This window comes from Leptodactylus fuscus, chromosome 9 (genome assembly GCF_031893055.1).
Source record: "Leptodactylus fuscus isolate aLepFus1 chromosome 9, aLepFus1.hap2, whole genome shotgun sequence".
Taxonomy (NCBI): domain Eukaryota; kingdom Metazoa; phylum Chordata; class Amphibia; order Anura; family Leptodactylidae; genus Leptodactylus; species Leptodactylus fuscus.
The window spans coordinates 17,028,092-17,048,167 of record NC_134273.1 but is presented as its reverse complement, the minus strand read 5'-3'; the positions used below and the strand labels follow the sequence as shown (position 1 = coordinate 17,048,167).

The 20,076-nt window shown below is 43.9% G+C and overlaps 1 protein-coding gene across 1 annotated transcript; it reads right to left on the bottom strand.

Annotated features, from left to right (window-relative positions):
- Window positions 1-652: 652 nt before the first annotated feature.
- MCOLN2 (mucolipin TRP cation channel 2) lies at window positions 653-13,977 on the bottom strand. Its single transcript, XM_075287173.1, has 14 exons — window positions 13,733-13,977; window positions 9,672-9,834; window positions 9,262-9,435; window positions 8,273-8,423; window positions 7,493-7,583; window positions 7,309-7,405; window positions 6,678-6,777; window positions 6,107-6,219; window positions 4,994-5,143; window positions 4,393-4,494; window positions 4,036-4,158; window positions 2,238-2,444; window positions 1,210-1,340; window positions 653-1,100 (listed from the first exon to the last, which is right to left on the bottom strand). The coding sequence occupies exons 1-14, from the start codon at window positions 13,798-13,800 to the stop codon at window positions 1,067-1,069; spliced, it is 1,704 nt and encodes a 567-aa protein (XP_075143274.1). The 5' UTR covers window positions 13,801-13,977; the 3' UTR covers window positions 653-1,066.
- Window positions 13,978-20,076: the final 6,099 nt, after the last annotated feature.

The window sequence follows — 20,076 nt, the reverse complement described above, 5'->3', positions numbered from 1 at the left end:
GTGGATTCAGAGTCCTGTTTCCAAATATCTCCCCCCTAGAGGGGTTGTCCAGTGAAATCCGTGTAATTTTCAGTCCCTCCTTGTAGTTGCAGTAGTGTAGTTTCCATTAACGTTCCGGTACAGACAGAACGCTTGTTCCCTCGGAGAGGTGTATGAAGGGGCTGCCTGTCTAGCACAGTCCATAAGCATAGTCAGCTCCCCAGAAAAGGGGGCACCCTAACCAGTGGACAGGGGTGAACATGGAGCGAGGGAAGGAGTTCTTTATGTCAGGATGACTATGGAATAGACATTGCTGGAGCCAAGTGAAACGGAGCCAACAAGGCACTATGCGATAGTAAAGTACCAGAACAGGGTTTGTTGGGCATCCACTGTATTTGCCCCATCATTGCCACATGAAATAGTTGTAAGAAAAGAAGAACAGCTTAAACAATAATGTCCGACCCATTCTATGAACTACAACCACGGATCCCAAATGGATCCCTCTTCTGAGCCCCCAGCCTTCCGAAGAACAGCGCCACCCCCATCGATGGACTGTATGCAGTACTGCATCTCAACCCCATTAATGGATACATTCCTGTAATAACACAACGTATATAATAATCTTAAACCGTCACAAGCCGTATAGAGCAGGTTCCATATAAAGCACCTTTATTATACTTTTTAATCTCTCTTAAGTAAACACTTTTCATGACAATAAACCACATTTATAAATTATTCAGTACATAAAAATAAAAGGTTTCTCTGGAAATGGCAGAATTCAATATCGGGTATAGCCGGCTGACAAGGAGGACGATGCCGAGAAACCGCACACAATGCATTACTCGTGTTTACGGGGAATTCAGCAGAATCCTTTGGCTTTGAAGACCTCCATATAATCCACATAGAAGACGTCTGCAACCAGCAAGTCAGAAGACCTCCGATCCAAAGGGGAAATATTAGACGTATTCCTGGAGTGTCCGTCATGAGGAGAACAGTCCACGAAGTCTTATTAAGGCACATGATGTGTTCAAGTAGGTCCTACCATGTGACAATAAAATAAAGATATCGCAACAATATCCGTAATGTGTCAGTTTATAAGGATCGAGTCGTCTTCTCGCGTTCTGGAGAGAAAACAGAATAGAAGGTAAAATAAATCCACGTAACATCACATCTTACTATTCATTTTCGTGACCACATCGTACTAAGACAAAGTATGACACAGAAGCTCACCTTATACAGCAGCAGATCAGAGGAAATGTTTTCACCCGTCGCTTCCTCAAGTTTTGCGTTTCGAATGTGACATCGCCACTGTGCAAAAATTCATGAAGGTCTGTTTTTGGAAAACCATTTTGCTGATAGTTCTGTGAACAAAGCACAAGAGGTGTAATACAAAGCGTGAAACAATATGGAAGAGCACAGAGTTTAATTAAAAGGGTGCTCCAGTTATTGCCTATCCAAAGGTCAGATCGTCCGGGTCCTGTCTGTCCTACAGGAACGGATCGGCGGGTCACAAATGAAGATTGCCGCTCCATTTAGTTCTATGGGACTGCCGCACATGAGAACCTGCGGTTCCGTGCATATGGGTAACGCTATACCCCTGTACTGAAAAATTTGGAGTGGATGGGTCACAACTGCACCGTTTAATACTAGCTGGCTGGGTCAGAGGTCATAGACATAGGTCAGAAAGGGTACTGGGTTTCCATTAGACCATTAATGCTCTGCTAAGAATTCTGGATAGAATATTCTTAATGGCAAAGGGAGAACTTGCTCTAGCGCCACCTCTAGGTACATGGGAGTAGCCTCAGAACAGCCGATCTGTGGATGGATCTCTCTTACATCTGGAGGAGATATTCTGGTTTGGCTTCAATCCCATTCTACTAGGTTAACGGGAAACCAGGCATTGATCTATAGGGAACAACCTTCTAAAAGGTTGCGCTAAAGCAAGTTCCTCTTCTTCCTCCAAGGAAGACTTATCTGCATAATCTTTTCCCAGATTTCTTAGTAGGACATGAATGATGTCTAATAAGTCCCTGTAGACCACAAGGTGGAATGATAAAGTTCAGGTCCTAATATTACTGGAAAATATGTATATATTTCACATTGTACTGTATTTATTACCTGCAGTACCAATTTTCACCACTATCACTAACAAAAACTTATACAACAGCGCCCCCACCTGTAATCCAGTTTAGAGTCAAAATTTAATATGCAATGACTTATTTAAGTTCCAGTTTATATTAATATGGCGATAAACTCACCTTAATGGTTTCATAGGAATCTGTTATTAGTGCAATGAACAGGCTGAGGATCATGTAGATGAACAGACTAATAAAGGAGAAGAGGTACAATCTGCTGAACAGCCACACGAGGGTGCTCTTCTGCTGGATTTGAGCAAAAGTGGCAAACATGTCATCACCGTTGACCAACGAGAAGAGACATTCGGCCACTGTGTTCAGATCCTCAAACTGTAATAAAGAAGTCACAGTTACTATGGCACCCCCTCAAAACAACCCTGCTTACAACACTGGCGTCCTGGGTTCTAACTCAAATTCCCCCCACCTGAATTTGAAGCACACTGTCAGGGCTCCTAGGAACTTATCTATAAAACATAATGTATGACACTGTCAGGACTCCTAGGAACCTATCTATAAAACATAGTGTATAACACTGTCAGGGCTCCTAGGAACCTATCTATAAAACATAATGTATGACACTGTCAGGACTCCTAGGAACCTATCTATAAAACATAGTGTATAACACTGTCAGGGCTCCTAGGAACCTATCTATAAAACATAGTGTAGAACACTGTCAGGGCTCCTAGGAACCTATCTATAAAACATAGTGTAGAACACTGTCAGGGCTCCTAGGAACCTATCTATAATACATAGTGTATGACACTGTCAGGGCTCCTAGGAACTTATCTATAAAACATAGTGTATAACACTGTCAGGACTCATAGAATCCTATCTATAATACATAGTGTATAACACTGTCAGGACTCCTAGGAACCTAGCTATAAAACATAGTGTATAACACTGTCAGGGCTCCTAGGAACCTAGCTATAAAACATAGTGTATAACACTGTCAGGGCTCCTAGGAACCTATCTATAAAACATAGTGTATAACACTGTCAGGGCTCCTAGGAACCTCTACAGCAAACCATACATGAATCGCTTTTTGCTCCTACACTTCCAAGGTTAGAGACGCCATTACCTTGTTGGTCCCTTAACAGAAATCATAAGCACTTCTAATCCCTTGTAGCGTCCCATAAGGGTAAGCTCTTAGCGATAATCTATGTGCCAAATTGGTGGAGGAAATGTATGGATGACTAAATGTCAGGATATAGATGTGTAGGTTTAGGCACTCTATGTGCGGAGACATCCAATTACAGCGCTAATGGACACGGGATGCCGTTTACTACATTATTTACAGCTATACGGGATGGATCTTACTTTAATACATTCATTTACAACTTTTTGCTTAGGATGGTCAGTTTAACCCCTTATAGGCCAGAAATGTGAAAAAAGATGCCTATGTTTTTCTGTAGCAAACAGAGTTGGGCGTACCGCTGAAGTGTCATTTTGTCTCAGGTTCGGTTGAGTCAACCCTCCGCGTAAATTTTGTTCCCAACTTATTTTGGTAGGTCCGGAAGTGACCTCTTGACTGTGTCTCCTGGCCTGACGTCATGCACCTAGGTCACCACCGAGGACTGTGATTGGGCCTGAGTGGTTACAGGTTTTGTTTTTCCCTTCACCTCCCCCTCTTATACTCTGGCGTCCCCAAAGTATAATAAATTCACTTTAGTTCGTGGGTGACAAACCCCAAAAGTTTTGCGTTTGGACAAATATGAAACTTTTGGAAAATTCGGAACAAATCCAGTTCACTCATGTCTAGTAGACAACTATCTACACCCAATCCATTATATAATAGGACACGCCATTTCCACAGATCCTTTAATAGACTCAAGTCTAGGAGAGATCCGTGAAAACAGTGTGCACAATACTGCCCCCTAGGAATAACATTACAAAGTGAAGATGTCACATTGAGACCTCCTACCTTTTCATGGTAGGGTCCCAGCACTATCCAGCCGCAGAATGTATATCCCAAGTAAATCATTCCCGCGCAGCAGCAAAATCTTAAGACTTTGGGAAGTGAAGCTTGCATGGTTAATATTAGAACCTAGAAGAAAAATCAGAGAGTAGATTGAAGAATTTTCTTATATACCTAGAATAAAAAATAAATAAAATCTGTTTTCTGGTCTCAAACCCCTTACGCCCCTTACGAGACTCTGCGGAGTCTCACAGAACCAGGGGGTTCTGCGAGACTCCAGTCTTAAAGAGAGGTCCTCCCTAATCTTCTCAAACATGGACATAAGAACTATAGGATAAGGACGTATAAACCTTGTACACTCACGTTATACTTTTGGAAGTAGCCCAGGTATCGAATGACGCCAACCCAAACCAGTAAGGTGGATGTGCCGAGAAGAAGACTGCAGACGTCATAAGAGGTCAGGTTCTACAGGCGTGAGAAGATGGTGAGATGATGTATGAGGACAACTAATGACAAACTCGGAAGATACGTGAAGGGACATCATGGAGGGGTGGGGGTAACACAAGGGAGAGGTGAAATTTTAGGTCAAGCACCAAGACTTCATATACTGATGAACTAAAAGATTTGAAGGGCTCTTAGAGGTTCATGCAAAGGGGTTTCTGAGAGTGAAATATTGATAAGTTATCTTTAGGATAGATCAGTATTAGATTAGTGGGGGTCTCCTACCTGAGAATCACTCCAGTACTACTTTACATGTTTAGTGGAGGTCTGGATGTCAGACCCCCATGGATCTGATATTAGTGATCGATCTTAAAGATAGGTTATCAACATCTTATTCTTAGAGAACTCCTTTAAGCACACGGGTGCTTAGCTGTCCCCAGTCTTGACCTTTGTCCTCTCTCCCCTCCCACAGGTCATCACACCCACAACCCCCAGCCCCAATTCCCCTTTACCAGAAGCATACCTTGGCTTTTATCTCCATTTTCATTACAGATCCTATAATAGTCATCAAATCACTGATAATAACCATAATGTACCAGCCGTTTATGAACTCCCAGCGGTCCGCGGAGCACACACGGCGATTGTACTTTTGCAAGAAAAAACGCACAAATCTCTGCAAAAGAAACAAGACAAGAAAACTTTAGTTTGAGGAATTTGCTGCCACCCTGTGGTGAAGAGGTGAGATTTGGTTTTATGGATTCACCCTAGTGCATACAGTGATATATCTCTCATGTTTGGGTGAAGTTAAATTTGGGTCGAGGGGTTTTAGTTATATATATTTTGACACCCTTAATGTAAGCTTTCTTACATAAGCCCCTTATAACTCCAAAGATGTGTAACATTGTTCCTTCTGTGCCCTGTTTTCCCCCCCTCAGCCCAACAATTTACAATAACTCACTGGACCGGTGCCAGTCCCTAACTGACGTAATGTTGTAGAGAGGATTTTGAGGCCCCGGTGGCTTCAGGGCCCAGTAGCAATTGCTACGACTGTGCCCCCATTAACTATGCCCCTATACCATATAACTACAGGGGGAGCAGAGATTGCAGTTACACCCTGGGGTAATAGGATTTATGCAACCTTTCTGACACTTAAGAGGTCCCTAGTATTATTCATAGTACCTAATAGTTGGGGGCCCCATTACAGATCTTGCATCAGGGCACAGAAAGTTCAAGTGGCGCCTTTGCATTTCCATACATATGGTGGTTCTTATCTACCCCTGTATAGCACAGTTCATGGGAAGAATATGCAAATCTGACTTCCATGATGTAATTAGGAAGCCAGTGCCTCAAGAATGCACAACAATAGGGGGCGCTCCCTGAGAACGTGCAAGTCTATCTTCCATGATGTAATTAGGAAGACAAAGTCTCAGTCAAGCAAACCAATAGAGGGCGCTCCCTTTAATTCTTGAGGCATTGGCTTCCTAATTACATCATGGAAGTCAGATTTGCATATTCTTCCCATGTTCCTTTGCACAGTGGAGCGCTCATGGCTTAATAAGACTCCACACACCTAAATGGTGGTCTCTCCCCCTATGGAGTGACGATATCCCCTGTATAGCACAGTTCACACACTCACCCTTTGCAGTCTTACAGCCAGAACGATGGATCGAGAGCAGAGAATGAGAGAGGTCAGGCACGTCAAGATAACAAAGCCATCAAACACCAAGATGTAGTGAGTGTTCTTCTGAACTGCAAAGAAAACAAGACCTGCTTGAAACCTCCTTATAGTAACCTCTCCAACTCCCCAAGATGGTAGATGGAGGGCAAGAAGAGTGGGGAAAGTCAGATTTTAACATACCGAACCCTTTAACCCTTACTGGAGACAAGTCCCTCCCAGAGGTATCCGAATGCAAGTCACTTCTTCACTTAATAGAGATTACATGTGCTGGGGTGCGTAACTTGATGGGGTACAAAGCGCTGCACACCAGGCCCAGGAGCCCAAGGTAGCCCATGTGTCTCGTTTCAATATGAGGGGACCAGTACTATATACAATACATTATAATGGGCGGCCTGGTACAGATTTTCCCCTGGGGCCTATAATCTCCATGTTATGTCTCTGCCCCAGTGTGCATGTGTACAGAGTGAGCAAGTGGAATAGCCCCATCTATGTATGGTGTATGGCCAGGTTTAGAATGAGGGTGACTTACTGGAGCCAGATATGTGCCAGTCTTTACAGTCTTGAATGGTAGCATCAGAATCAAAGAAAATCTTGACTTTGCCACTGTGAGCCTGGTTATTAAAGGTTATCTAAAGAGATGAGAGACAGAAATCATATTAATCTGAATCCTATAACTGTAGACTTCACCATAACCCTGACACAAATGTACCAACTATAGAAAACTAAAGGTCAGGCCATAAAAAACAAACCCCTGATACTATTCCTTGCACTGCCACAAGAGGGCGACAAATCTATAACAGTTCAGATATTCTTCTTCGACTAAATGTATGTCCATCTAAAATCCTGGTGGACAGTCTTGTATACTCTACGTTTTCATCCAGGAATGCGATGGCAGAAAAAAAACAGGTACCCAACGGACTTCATTATAGTCAACGGGGACTCGGGACCTGTTGTTGTTCATTTTAATACTTAGTCTGTTCCTTTGACAGAACAAAACAATGGATTGAAATGACCTAAGTGTGAAAGCACTCGAAGGCCAAGTCCACATGTAGCAGACAGTGAAATCTGTGCGGCAAATCCTCAGCTATTTTACGGTGTCTGAACACGGCCAAAGGGGACTCGATCTAATAAACCATTTGTATGGAGCAGTCGGTATTTGCCTTGTTGTGGAACACGTAGCAGTCGGGCAGCTCTCGGACTCGGATGGTTTGCAGATCAATTCCTTTCAGCCTAAAGGAGATTTCAACTTTTATAAGCCTGAAAAAAGAAAAAACACCAATACAATATATAAAAATAGACTTTATAGCGCAAAACATTGACAGAAGGAAGAATGTAAGTGCTTACCTGTAAAACTCCAGATTGAAGAAGGAGGAATTCATGATGGAGTCTCGGGGCAGGTTCTTGGCCAACTTGTCCTGTTCTATATGTAAACACTCTAAAAATACAAGAGATCTTCAGTCCGAGGAGTGCAAAGGTCAAACCCCGGGGCGATTATGTGAGCACACATTAAAAACATTCCTATGGTTAATACAGACTACTGCAAATATACTGTATACCATGTGAGAAGGGGGCTACATGGGGCGTAATAAGTAAAAATATGGCCTTGCTATTTATTCTGGACAGAGGTAGGGCACTGAAAAAGGTAAAATTTAGACAATTTGCCTCATGAACATGAAAAAAAAAAAAAAACGTCCTGAACATCATTCCTTGGCTTAAGATTCAGTGGCTATATATATTCATATCTCCATAGTGCAGGTGACACGAAAAAAAATTGTAAAAAAAAAATAAAAAAATTCCAGTTTCTTCCACTGATGAAATCTGGACAATAGAAGTCTATGGAGAGAGGGGAGGAGCAAGAGGAAAGCTCCTCAAAATAGAGACTTCCACAATGTACAGAAACCAGTCTGTTTTACAACAAAGTTGAAATTGGAAATTACGGTACTATCAAGCCTTCTTCTGACAGATATGACTGTAGACCTATATATATATATATATATATATATATATATATATATATATATATATATATATCCCCTTCTCCATAGACTGCATTGTAAACCAATCAAAACCTGCTCATCTCTATATCCTTAGGGTGAATTTTCAGGAATTTATTATAAAAAATACCTGTTTCCACTGTAGGGTCTATATAGAAGGTGTCATTGGAGGGGTGTATGGACCCCCTATGGTAATGCTGTTTACATATCTTCAGACCTTTCCTTTTTTCATCATTTTCATAGCCGACTGTCCCAAGTGAGAGGTTGCCAATTTGACGGTACTAAAAAAACAGTAAGAAAGGCTCATTTAACACAAACAAGTCTAAAGGTTACATTCTAGGTCAGACCCCCCCGTGATCGTGAGAATGGGTGCCCCGTTACCCTGCCCAAATTTAAAGGCAAGCCGAGCATGTGCAATGTTGCTCTAGTGATTATTTTTGACACTGCTAGAGATTGCGGAGTACACTGCCGTAGAAAGTAAATGGAGAGGCAGTGGGCATGCTCTGCCTGACACTCTATTCGGGCATGACCACTTGGACTCCCGCTGATCAGCACGTTATCCTTTATCCAGTGCATTAAAATCTAGCTCCAACCAAGGCATGAATACTGGACCAGGATTAGTGTAGTTTGGCTACCGTTTGGTAAAACAGTGCACACACTTTACTTAAATGGCGTGGAACTGCAATACCACATGCGACCTATGGGCAAGGTGTGGCGCCATTTCATGTTTTTCTCATTCTTGATAAAATCTTTCTTTCTTTCTAGAAATGAAGACGATATGTACATCCTATATGGAATTTATGGGGTAGATATCAAAATTAAAAGGGGTTGTCTACAATACACAAAATATACTCACCTGTCACGATGCTCCAGCAGGACCCTGGTGCTTCTTCTGGTGGAAGTCCTCAACTCACGTGACCACTGAAGCCAATCAGTGGTCACCTGTGACATCCCGAGTCCTTTCCTTAGGCCACCGATTGGCCTCAGGACAAGGCCCCAGGAGCAGCACAACCAGGCAACATTGGGAGACATCGGAGCACCATGGACAGGAGAGTATGGGTTTTTGTTTCCCCCCCCACACTTTACCCGGCCTCCTGGTGAAAAACTGTATATCCTTACCTGGTCAATCACATAGAAAATGCTGTCATAAAGGTCTTTCTGGGTGTAAACCGTGCGGCTGTAGTCATCCTCATCAACGCCGGTGTAGCCCTTAATAAACAGGTGCTTGAACGCCATGGTGTTCTCTTCCTTGAAGGACACCACCAGTTGATTGCTCAGCCCGAAGAGGATAAGCTGAAGGGGAATATAAAAGGATCAGACATCTTGGCTTCTTGTGGGCCTCAGATTGGACACAATGTCCTAATATGACATGTTGACTAGAAGAGAGAATAAGAAGATGGCCAATGGCAAAAGGTTGCTCAGATGCCACCTCAATGAACGTCAGACATAGGACACACCAGGATGAGAAACCCAAATGACGGTACTTACTAATCGGTCCGTACTTGTGACAATATACACGAGCCACTTACCTGTGTGGTCACCATGACTATCTTCAGGACCTGGAGGGCGAGCTTCCATGGTATCTGGCGCCGTGCTCGGTACTTGTCACATGGACTCATGAAATAAAACTTCAGGTCTTGCCGCAGTTTTATGGCTTCTCTCTCCACCTCTGACTGCTCCATGGACGGTCCTCTGGACAATACAATAGAAGAAGAGTATGTAAACCTCCTGGATTATCCATAGGTGCATGAAGTCTTCTTATCACAGTAGGCATGTGTCCAGTCACTTGGATCATGGGCACCTTTTGGTAAGAGGACATATGGTCAAGGGTACCCATACATTACCCCTTGAAGCACCACTGACATTCAATGGTATTCAAGGGCTATGACATTGATGGCCTATCTTTACAGACGATCAATAGAGATGAGCAAACCGTAAAATGTTCAAGGTTCGATATTCGTTTCGAGTAGCCCCTCAATATTCGACTACTCAAATCGAATATCGAACCCTATTATAGTCTATGGGGGGAAAATGCTCGTTTCAGGGGTAGACAACGTTCGATCCAATTACACTTACCAAGTCCACGAGTGAGGGTCGGGCTGGATACTCCGAGAAGTCTTCTCCTTGCAGCGTCTCCGCGGCATCCTCCGGCTCTTCATTCACGCTGCCAGGCATCGGGCCTGGGCAGAGCCGACTGCACATGCCTGCACTACAAGCGGACATGCGCAGTCGGCTCTGCCCAGGCCTGATGCCTGGAAGAGTGAAAGAAGAGCCAGAAGACGCCGCGGGGAAGCTGCACGGAGAAGACTTCTAAAGGTAGGAGAAGAACCAGCGTTGATTGGCCAACTGTAGCATTCGGCCAATCAATGCTAGTTCTGCATCGAACTTTTACACTCCAACAGCAAGTGGTACTCGATCGAGTACGAGTATTTCAAATACCATAGTATTCGATCGAATACCTACTCGATCGAGTACTACTCGCTCATCTCTAACGATCAACCCTAGATCAGTGAAGTTTTGATTTCTTGCACCCCTACCGATCAGCTGACTCAATGGATTACCAGGGACAGTGCTATCTATTTGGTAGTGGCCACGACTGGTATTGCAGCTCGGGTCCATTCACTTGAATAAAATTGAGGTGCAAAGGAACCCCCTAAACCACTTTAGACTAGATGGGGATGAGGGTAGCATTTTACCATTTCCAGTCTGGGCACCAAGAAATCAGAAACGCGCCTTTAATTAATAAACAAAACACACGGTACACCCATCGACATGACCTTTGATACATTGGATAATAAAATTCAACATGTGGGTTCTCTGCCTGCAGCCTTCTGTATGACGGGTGACAAGTCATTGTAATACACCCGCCATAAACTGAAGCAATAAGAGAACGCTCAGCAATGAGCATGACCACAAATAACCCGCTCTATGGCTGCCATAAACAACTTTTTATGGTCATTTTTAATCACTTTCCCTTGGACAAGTCAGACATTTTATCTCTATATCTGACATTGCAGAAAATTCTGTCTTTATGTATACCCTATTAGCTTCACACTTTAACCTCTTAATCACCCTTCGAAATTGAGGAGCTACAGAATTTTTAGGATATATGATATATTTGTATGATGACGCCACAATTCCTAGGTCTGTTTTTGGGTTTTATTTTTTGCACAGATATATGTAATTAAAATTTGTACTTCCCTTACGTATACACGTATAGTACACATATGCTTGTATACCACCATCAACTTTGATTCACTGGGCAGTGATGTAGATATAAGGGGTGCAGCGGTAATATTCACTACTAGGCCCATGACCCTGATGGGGCCCCAATGGCCCCTCTGCTACAAAAAAATGTACCTACATTCTAAATGGTACAAGTAAGGTACAGGCCCCCTTACGGATTTTGCACTGGGCTCAGAAGCTTCAAGTTATGAGTTGGTCAATGGGTTTTTCTGATACTAGAGCAAGGTCATGGTTGCAACAAAGATCAGTTCCAAATTCTGCCATTAGTCTAGCTTTCATTGTTTCCAATGCAAGGCAGAGAGTGAAGCTATTCCAGGTATCAGACTGCAAGGTCACACCCCTTTGACAAGAGGAATGGTTACGCCCAGTTGTCAGTTTGTTCCTATATTTCCGGCATTTTAAAGCTGGTCATACAATGCACCGTCTAGCTGGAAGGCGAATATTCCATCACCTGACACTTCCGCATATACAGGCTTATTATTGTCACCACTGTATTTAGCAATCCGATAACTTGCTGGGAACTTCCCTGAAGCGCCTCGGCCCATTGCCAGAAGATATGAGCCACTTGTATAACAGGCATAACCTGTGGTCATTGACAGACTTCAGAGAGGTATTTACAGAGACCTACAGACCTGTAGGAGGAGAGGACTATCAAGACACTCATCAAAGTTAACGGAACCCCACTTTCCCCAGTCCCACAGGCACAATGTCTTGGGGTTACCCTGGACTCCGACCTATCCTTCAAGTCACACGTTCAAACCCTCAACACCTCCTGCCGCCTCCAGCTCAAGAACATCCATCGAATCCGCTCCTTCCTCACCCCTGAAACTACCAAGATGCTCGTCCAGGCCCTCATAATCTCCCGCTTAGATTACTGTAGCTCCCTTCTCCATGGACTCCCAGCAAACACCCTCGCCCCCCTCCAGTCCACCTTAAAGTGTGCTGCTCGCTTAATTCACCTCTCTCCCCATTGTTCATTGGCTGCTCCCCTCTGCCAGTCCCTCCACTGGCTACCTATAGCCCAGCGAATTGAGTTCAAGTTACTAATACTAACATATAAAGCCATCCACAACCTGTCCTCTCCGTATATCTCCAACCTAATCTACTGCTACCTGCCCACACGTAACCTCAGATCCTCCAATGACCTCCTACTCCGCTCTCATCCGCTCCTCACACAACCGTCTCCAAGATTTCCTCCGTGCATCCCCCATACTCTGGAACGCCTTACCAAGACATATAAGACTGACCCCCACAATCACAGGATTCAAGAAGGCCCTGAAGACTCCCCTATTCAGGAAGGCCTACAACCTCCAATAACACTATCACCGCACTGCCATCTGTACAGTCTCCCCCTCTCCTTCTGTCTCTCCCCCCTTCCCTCATAGATTGTAAGCCCTCGTGGGCAGGGCCCTCTACCCCACTGTGCCAGTCGGTCACTGTTAGTATTATATCTACCTGTATATTCTGTGTATTGTATGTAACCCCCAAATGTAAAGCACCATGGAATTAATATAATCATGTACAGCACCATGGAATTAATATAATCATGTACAGCACCATGGAATTAATGGTGCTATATAAATAAACAATAAGAATATAGGGTGCACCTGGTGCCAATATAACCCAGATCGGTCAGAAATTGCCGGACGTTGCTGCCCTAGTCTCCTTGTAAGGGGGTCATAGACTGATAGACAACAGGTCGTAAAGATCTGGTGTCTGCCGAAAAGATGACCCTGGTTAGAAAACAGTTAAAATTCAATCTCAGGCTTCCCTTCATTGGTAGATTTGGGATAGGAGGGGTCTTAGACTAGTGCTCAAAGGGGGCTTCTCGGAACAGATACCCAACCCATCATAGTAACAGAGATCTTCGGCTGCCAGTGGCCTCAGGTTCTACTACAATAATGGATCAGCAGAAGACACCAAAAACCGAAGGGGGCTTATTCCCTAGGAATTGTTGGAGTGTGGGTCTTAAAACGATTTTATCTGATGGACCCAATAAGAAAAAACACACCCAGTCCAAGTATCTCATTTGCCCTCTTCTTTCCACCACCACTAGGGGGAGTTCACTGCAGATGTGTTTATTACTCAGTACAGTGGGAGCTATATACCGTAGAGATATACTGTTCATTCATATGTATTACAATGCAATGCTTTACAGGAATAGATCGCCAACATTATGAATACCATCCAAAACCGCTATAAACCTCTCTACATAAAACCAAAAGTCTGCCGTTACATAGGTAGAAAGTGGTCACCCTTTATAAAGGCGGAAACCCCTTTCCAAATCTAAGCATAGTGACTTATTACACCCCCTCCCCAGTACGCCCCTCACCCATTTACTTACAAATCTATTATTTCATCGTCTTCTGGATCAGGAACCGAGACAAAATCTGTTATAGGAAACTCAAACATCCTCTTAGCTGTGCAAGGTTTTGTTTTTTGTCAGTACTTGTAAAAATCCTTAAAGGTTCCCGTCTAGGCGTGGCGGGTACGTCCAGTATTCCGGGTCATCTTTTCAGAGTAAGACTAAGAGGGACACCTGTCAGGAAGGCGCAGACCTCACAAGAGACACAGCTTTCGCAGAGGTTAAAGGGCTGGACGATCTTGGCAGCTATCCTTGCATTTCAGATTCTGTGCAAAGGTGACGTCGAGTCAGCTGCTCACTATACACAGAGCCGGATATTACCTACAGACGTCTAAAGGGAAACTCACAAGATACCTTTTGTTTGTCTTTCACAGAGCTTCACTACGTCTTGTTTGCCTGCCTTCTGCACTTCATGTAACACCGCCAAAATTCTTGTCATGCAAATAGTTAGAGACTTCTCTACAGACAGTTCAGAAAGACTAACCTGTCCGGGATCTGCTATGTAATGATTAATTGTACACAGGAGGAAAGGAAAGTGTTCCTTAAAGGGGTGTCCAGTTTAGAAACCCCATTTTCATGTAGCCTAGAGGAGATCAGAATGGAGAATGGTTACAAAGAAAAATAAAGAATTGTCCAAATACCCATTCAACGAGTATTATAAAACTATATACTATTGACAATGTATCAAACTGGTGGGACCCCCGCTAATAGAGGGATACCTGGTTCCCTATTTTTTCCCCAGCTAGGAATAGGTTGGATGCAGTGGCCGACAAAAAGTCTGCAACTTGTGGCCTCAGCCTTGAAGTCAAAGATTTCTACAGACTCCTCCTTTGTTTTGGGAACCAGTCCAGCAGTACACAAGGATAAGAATTATTTGCATAGATAGGGTTGAACGGAAAGATCAGTAGTTGGAACAAACACACAGCAATGACACTGCAACCAACTTTTCATCCAAAGTTACCCCACCGTTTGCAAAAATGTCCTTCCGGGATTCTTTTTTTTTTTTGCAAGAAAGTCTATGGATGATCTAAGGCAGGGGTAGGGAATATAGGGCTCTCCAGGTGTTGCAATGCTACAACTCCGAGCATGCATACTTGTTCTGCTGCTCTTGGAACTCCCATGGAAGTGAATGGAGCATGATGGGAGTTGTAGTTTCACTGAAGGTTCCCTATCCCTGATCTAAGGTATAGATCTGCTGAATCTTTGAGCGTCCCCATATCGGTCTAACAGCTGTTTATCTGCTCTCCATTGTGAATTAAAGCTGCATGGCAAGTTATGGTGGTTTCCCATCTGCATCGGAGTCTCCCCTCGAGACCATTGAAGTGACCACCAAAAATCGGCAGAGAAAAAGTCCCTGCACAGAGGTCTTTGTTCTCTGCCTTTAGTTTAAAAGTGACAGTCACCTGACAGACCCCATTATAGTGATTGGGGTCCACTGGGCTCTTAGTGGTTTGCTTTACCGACGATCGGGTTCCCCAACGGAACTGAACAAAGGGGAGCCGGTGCTAATGTGAACCTAGTGTAAGCTTGTTTAGAACGTTGTTGGCTATATAACTAGTATCAGGGCTATAGACAGATAGGAGACACTAGAAAAGTAAATGGCACCCAAAAAAAAAAAAAATGCCAGGTCAGAATTAAACTAAAATCAACCCATTTCAGACTTTGTATATCCATGGCTGCTATAATAGGACAGTGAATACCTGGACTCCCTGGTCTGTGTGGTTGGGTTTTATACATTCGTGGGCTCAATGACTGCTCTGTCCCTTCTGCGTCCTGAAATGGCTTCTCTCCAACCCGCTTACCTCAAAGCTAAAAGAACACAAAACTGCCCGGCTCCAAAAGAGAAGTATAAAGGGGAACGTTGTACGAGTGGTACAGATACGGTTATATCCTGCTCAGAATCTGCAGCTAAGAAACCACTAAAGTGAATGAGTTCACAATGACAACAAAGAAACACTAAACTGTCCCCCTCCCCCGACCTCCACTAAAAAGCTTAAAGGGATCATTTTATAGAACGCAATTGTAAGGCCATGTTCACATTAGCCTTGTTGTCTCCGCACCTAATCCTTCCTGTGATCTGTATAAAGATCATAAACATTAATCATCCTACTAATATTATAAATGTGAAAGTTTGGGTGTTTGTTAGTCAATCACGCAAAAACGGCTGAACGGATTTGAATGAAATTTGTCCCATAGATAGTTTGTAACCTCGATTAAAACATTGGCTACTTTTTTATCCTGGTAAATAACATGGCTTCACGACTATTATGAATTTATGTTCACATACTATAGTACACTGCTCCTGCAGCAGCTTATCTCAGGTCCCAGGGCTGTTATCTCTCTGTGTAAACACTCAGCTAACCCTCAGTGGATTGTCTCCATACATTTGTATATTATCTGATCTGTTCCAGGCAGTGCTGACACAATGACATTGGCAAACACCTTTAATCCAAATTGGCAGTTTGCTACTTTTAAATATGTCGGGGAAAAAGAAAATCTAATTTGTTGAAAAATTCTACAACGAGAGCTATGAACATAGCCAGAAGTCACAGAGTTCTCCTCAAGCGGAGATGAGAGGGATCATCGGCGCCAACAACACGCTCATTATATGGCATCCCAGCGAGCTGCTGAGATGCCGTAACAATCATAGACACGGCGTGAGGAACGAGTTCAGCAGCAGGACAGCTTAAGAGCTACCAAAATGCCAGAGCAGGCAAACCATCAACGGCAACAATTTGCTGAATATAGGCAGATCATCGACGCCAACAATACGGAGACCAAGTCGCGGGCAGAGACACACACACAAATGGTGGTGCATGTTTGCGGTTGCGGTTGTGCTAGCGCCGCATAAACGTGTGTTAACGCGACCGCAAACATGCACCATCAAAATCGCGGTGCATTGCGTGCCGCGTTTACTCCGTGTGAACGAGCCCTTAGGAGTGTCGGTGTGTATACTTATGTAGATATGGTATATCCATGACATACTGGGAGGACAATAGTAGACACCGTACATAACATGTACACAATACAACACAAGGCTCGTCCCTAGTACTTCTGTCACACGTAGTATGGAAACCATCAATAATTGAACCAGTCAGCAGTTAATCTCTTACAGGAGTCCATACCGTAGAGGTCTCCATAGATGCTGACATGGTTAAACTGTTATCTGCAAGACACACGTGACCAGGATTTCCTATACAGATAAGCTCACTACAGACATTGCATCACAAAACTGGTTAAATGTTAAAGGGCTTTTCTGGGTTTAAAATATTGATGACGTAGCCCAAAGATTGGTCATCAATATCAGATAGGTGGAGGTCATTCCCTATCGATCAACTGTTCCCCTCAGCTAAAACAGGGAGAATGGAGCAGGAAGCAGATAGCGCTGTTCTCTGAAGTGGCCAGAACGTGTTACTGCAGCTTAGGTCTTATAGAATTCTCTTGCAGAGGCCATAACTGGTTGAATTTTTGCAGGGGTCTCAAAATTTAAATGGATTGTCTGTGATGACAGATCCTACTCTATTCACTCAAAATACCCAAACAGGGAAAATAAAGGGCTGGGATAAAAACAAAATACAAAGTTGCAATTTGTGTTTGCCAAGAAGTGCAGTGTGATACTGTGTATATGGTGTAACCTTTCATGAAAACTTAATATTACAGATGTAGTTAAGAGGACATAACCCAGTCCATTATGGTGGTCTCAAGGACCTCAAGAATCAGGCAGATGCTGGAGAACAGGCTGAAGGAGGACCTCATGTGACCCCTGGGAAGCATGCAGTTAGATGACCAAGAAGAGGGATATCCTGCAGGGCTGGGGAGTCTGGCTTGGGACAAGGGGTGTAACTTGAGAAAGTGCAGTTGCATCGGGTCCCAGGAGCCTTAGGGGGCCCATAAGCCCTGACATCAGTATTGATATTGCAGCTTCCATCTTGCCCATAAGCCAAGGAGACCCACAGATAAACCTAACCACACTAAGGCTGATTAAACTCTTTATCACCCGTAACCATCACTATCAAGAATTCGCTGTAGGGATGAGGTAGGGGGCCCCGGACAAAAGATTGCCCCGGGGCCTACAAGAGTTTAGTTACGCCACTGTTGCAGACAGTCCCTGTTCGTGTTGCCAAAGGTGGGGCAAGAGGACCAAGCTGGCCTAGACACATTGGCACTAGTAATGGTGAAGCCAAGCCCAATGAGAGGTTGAGGGTGGCCGTACGACAGAATACAACCAATACACACAGCATGTTTACCAGCCTAAACACACACATGTGAATGGAGTTAAGGCCTCTTGCACACTCTTCCAATGTGGGATTCAATGCTCTGCTCTGATTTTTATAAAGCAGCTCCTACCCTGCTCCATTGCATCAGAACAGAATCCCCACTGAAGATAATGGGGGACAGAAGCCACTTAGATGCCATCTCACTATAAAACGGTCTCCCCAGACAGAAAACTAGGTCGTGTGCAGGACGCCTTGCAGTCACAGAACTGAGATGTAACTATAGGTGGTGCAGAGGTAGCGGTTGTACTCAGGACCCAAGGTCTCTTCTTCCCCATATGAATGCACCAGTATTACACATCATACATGGTAGAGACATGTGGCACTGGGAGCTTTACATTATGCCTCTGCATGGAATCAACTAGAATATGGTATTACTTTACTGCAGAAAAGGTATTAGATAATTGGTGCCATATAAAACCTGCACCACATGGTCATATGTATGTGAGTACAGGCTCCAGTATTGTGTGGTCTCTCCCCCACACTTGGGTTGCTTGGCGTCTCCATGCTGTATTGAGGAAGGTGCGAGCCCAGCCCAGAACCCACATTTCCTCATAAATTCATATGACAACATTACAACACATCACATCACATGAGAGACTGCACGGGACCACGGTGTCTGTCAGCGACTAGAGGGAACAGCGCCAGATCGTCGTCTTAATCTTTTAGACAACACATTGAAGTTATCATCATATTAAAAAGAGAGATATACAAAGCAAAAAATAAATAAAAAATCAAATCTATAGATCTCAGATAATAATAATAATAATAATAATAATAATAATAATAATGTGACTCCTGGTACACCCAGTGCGGTGCAAAAGATTTAGGCAGTTTTCCCCACACATGCCTAAAACTTTTACACTGCACACTATATCCAATGCTCCTATGTATATATTCTTCTTACAACGATGCGTATGACAATGGGGGTTCACATGTTCCCTCGAGAATCATGCACACAGACGTCACTCCATTCACTTCTATAGGACTTCTACAATGGTCTCCAGCAGCCCCCTAGAAGTGAATGAAGTCCATGCCACACATGCCCACCACCTCTTCATTCACATGGGGGCCTTCAGTAAACTAGCAGCCCCTTGAGCTCCGATTTCCGGGGATTCCAGCATTCAGACGGTCTTTCTTATTTTGTAGATTGTTTGGGAGATTTACTTCCTCTACAAGTGTTTTGTGTGGTGACATTTATATGTCATACATCTTTTGACATGAGTTTTTTTCCTATAAGGAAGTCCCAGAAGAAAAAAAAACAACAAAAGCACAAGAATGCAAAACAAAAACAGCACAATGAAAAAGCTATGTATGGCATTTAAGGGGGTTTTTCCCAACCCCAAATCCGCAGGATAGGCCATCAGTATGTGATCTGTGGGGGTCCGACCTCATGCAGATCAGCAGCCGGAATCTTTTAGTGGACGGCTGGCGCATCCATCACCCTTCCTATTGAAGCAATAGTAGCGGCGCTGCAGTTCCCCCAGAAGGAAGTTCCTATCCAGTGGACGGGGCGTCTTGTATAGGATTGACACTCCATGTGCTGCCCTTCCACTAGCAGCTTCTGGCACCCGGATCTGTGTGGGTTCTGGGTGTCGAACCCCAAATGATCACATACTGATGATCTATACTGTGGATCGGTCATCGGCCAGAAAACCCCTTTAATAATTCCCTATACGTAACATCTGGCAGGGTTTCCACCCAGATGTTAGAATTTGCCCCTAAGGTCAGGACCATATTGTGAATGATTACGTGAATTGGCCACTATGGGCAAGCATGTTGCCGTATGCTACAACTAAAACCTGCAGTACAAAGGGTCTTGCTCGGTGGGTATTAGATCCGCAGCTTGTACATTATTGTTGCATGTTTCACCCGCAGCTTGTACATTATTGTTGTACGTTTCACCTGCAGCTTTCAGACTCAGTTCGTGCAGGTTTCTGCAGCAGCAACCATCTGACCATGTTTAGCAATGGCTCACAGAACTCTCCCGAGCCACAGCAATGACTGCAGGTGAAAGCTGCAATAAACACCTGATTTTGGGTGTTTTAT

Bases quoted from the DNA above. Each gene is read 5' to 3' on its own strand.
- MCOLN2 (XM_075287173.1), bottom strand. From the start codon at position 13,800: ATGTTTGAGTTTCCTATAACAGATTTTGTCTCGGTTCCTGATCCAGAA. The intron at 4,159-4,392 runs GTGAGTGTACAA...TTTTTCTTCTAG, and splicing joins GCTACTTCCAAAAGTATAAC to GTTCTAATATTAACCATGCA. The intron at 1,341-2,237 runs GTGAGTTTATCG...CTTTGTTCACAG, and splicing joins ATTCCTATGAAACCATTAAG to AACTATCAGCAAAATGGTTT.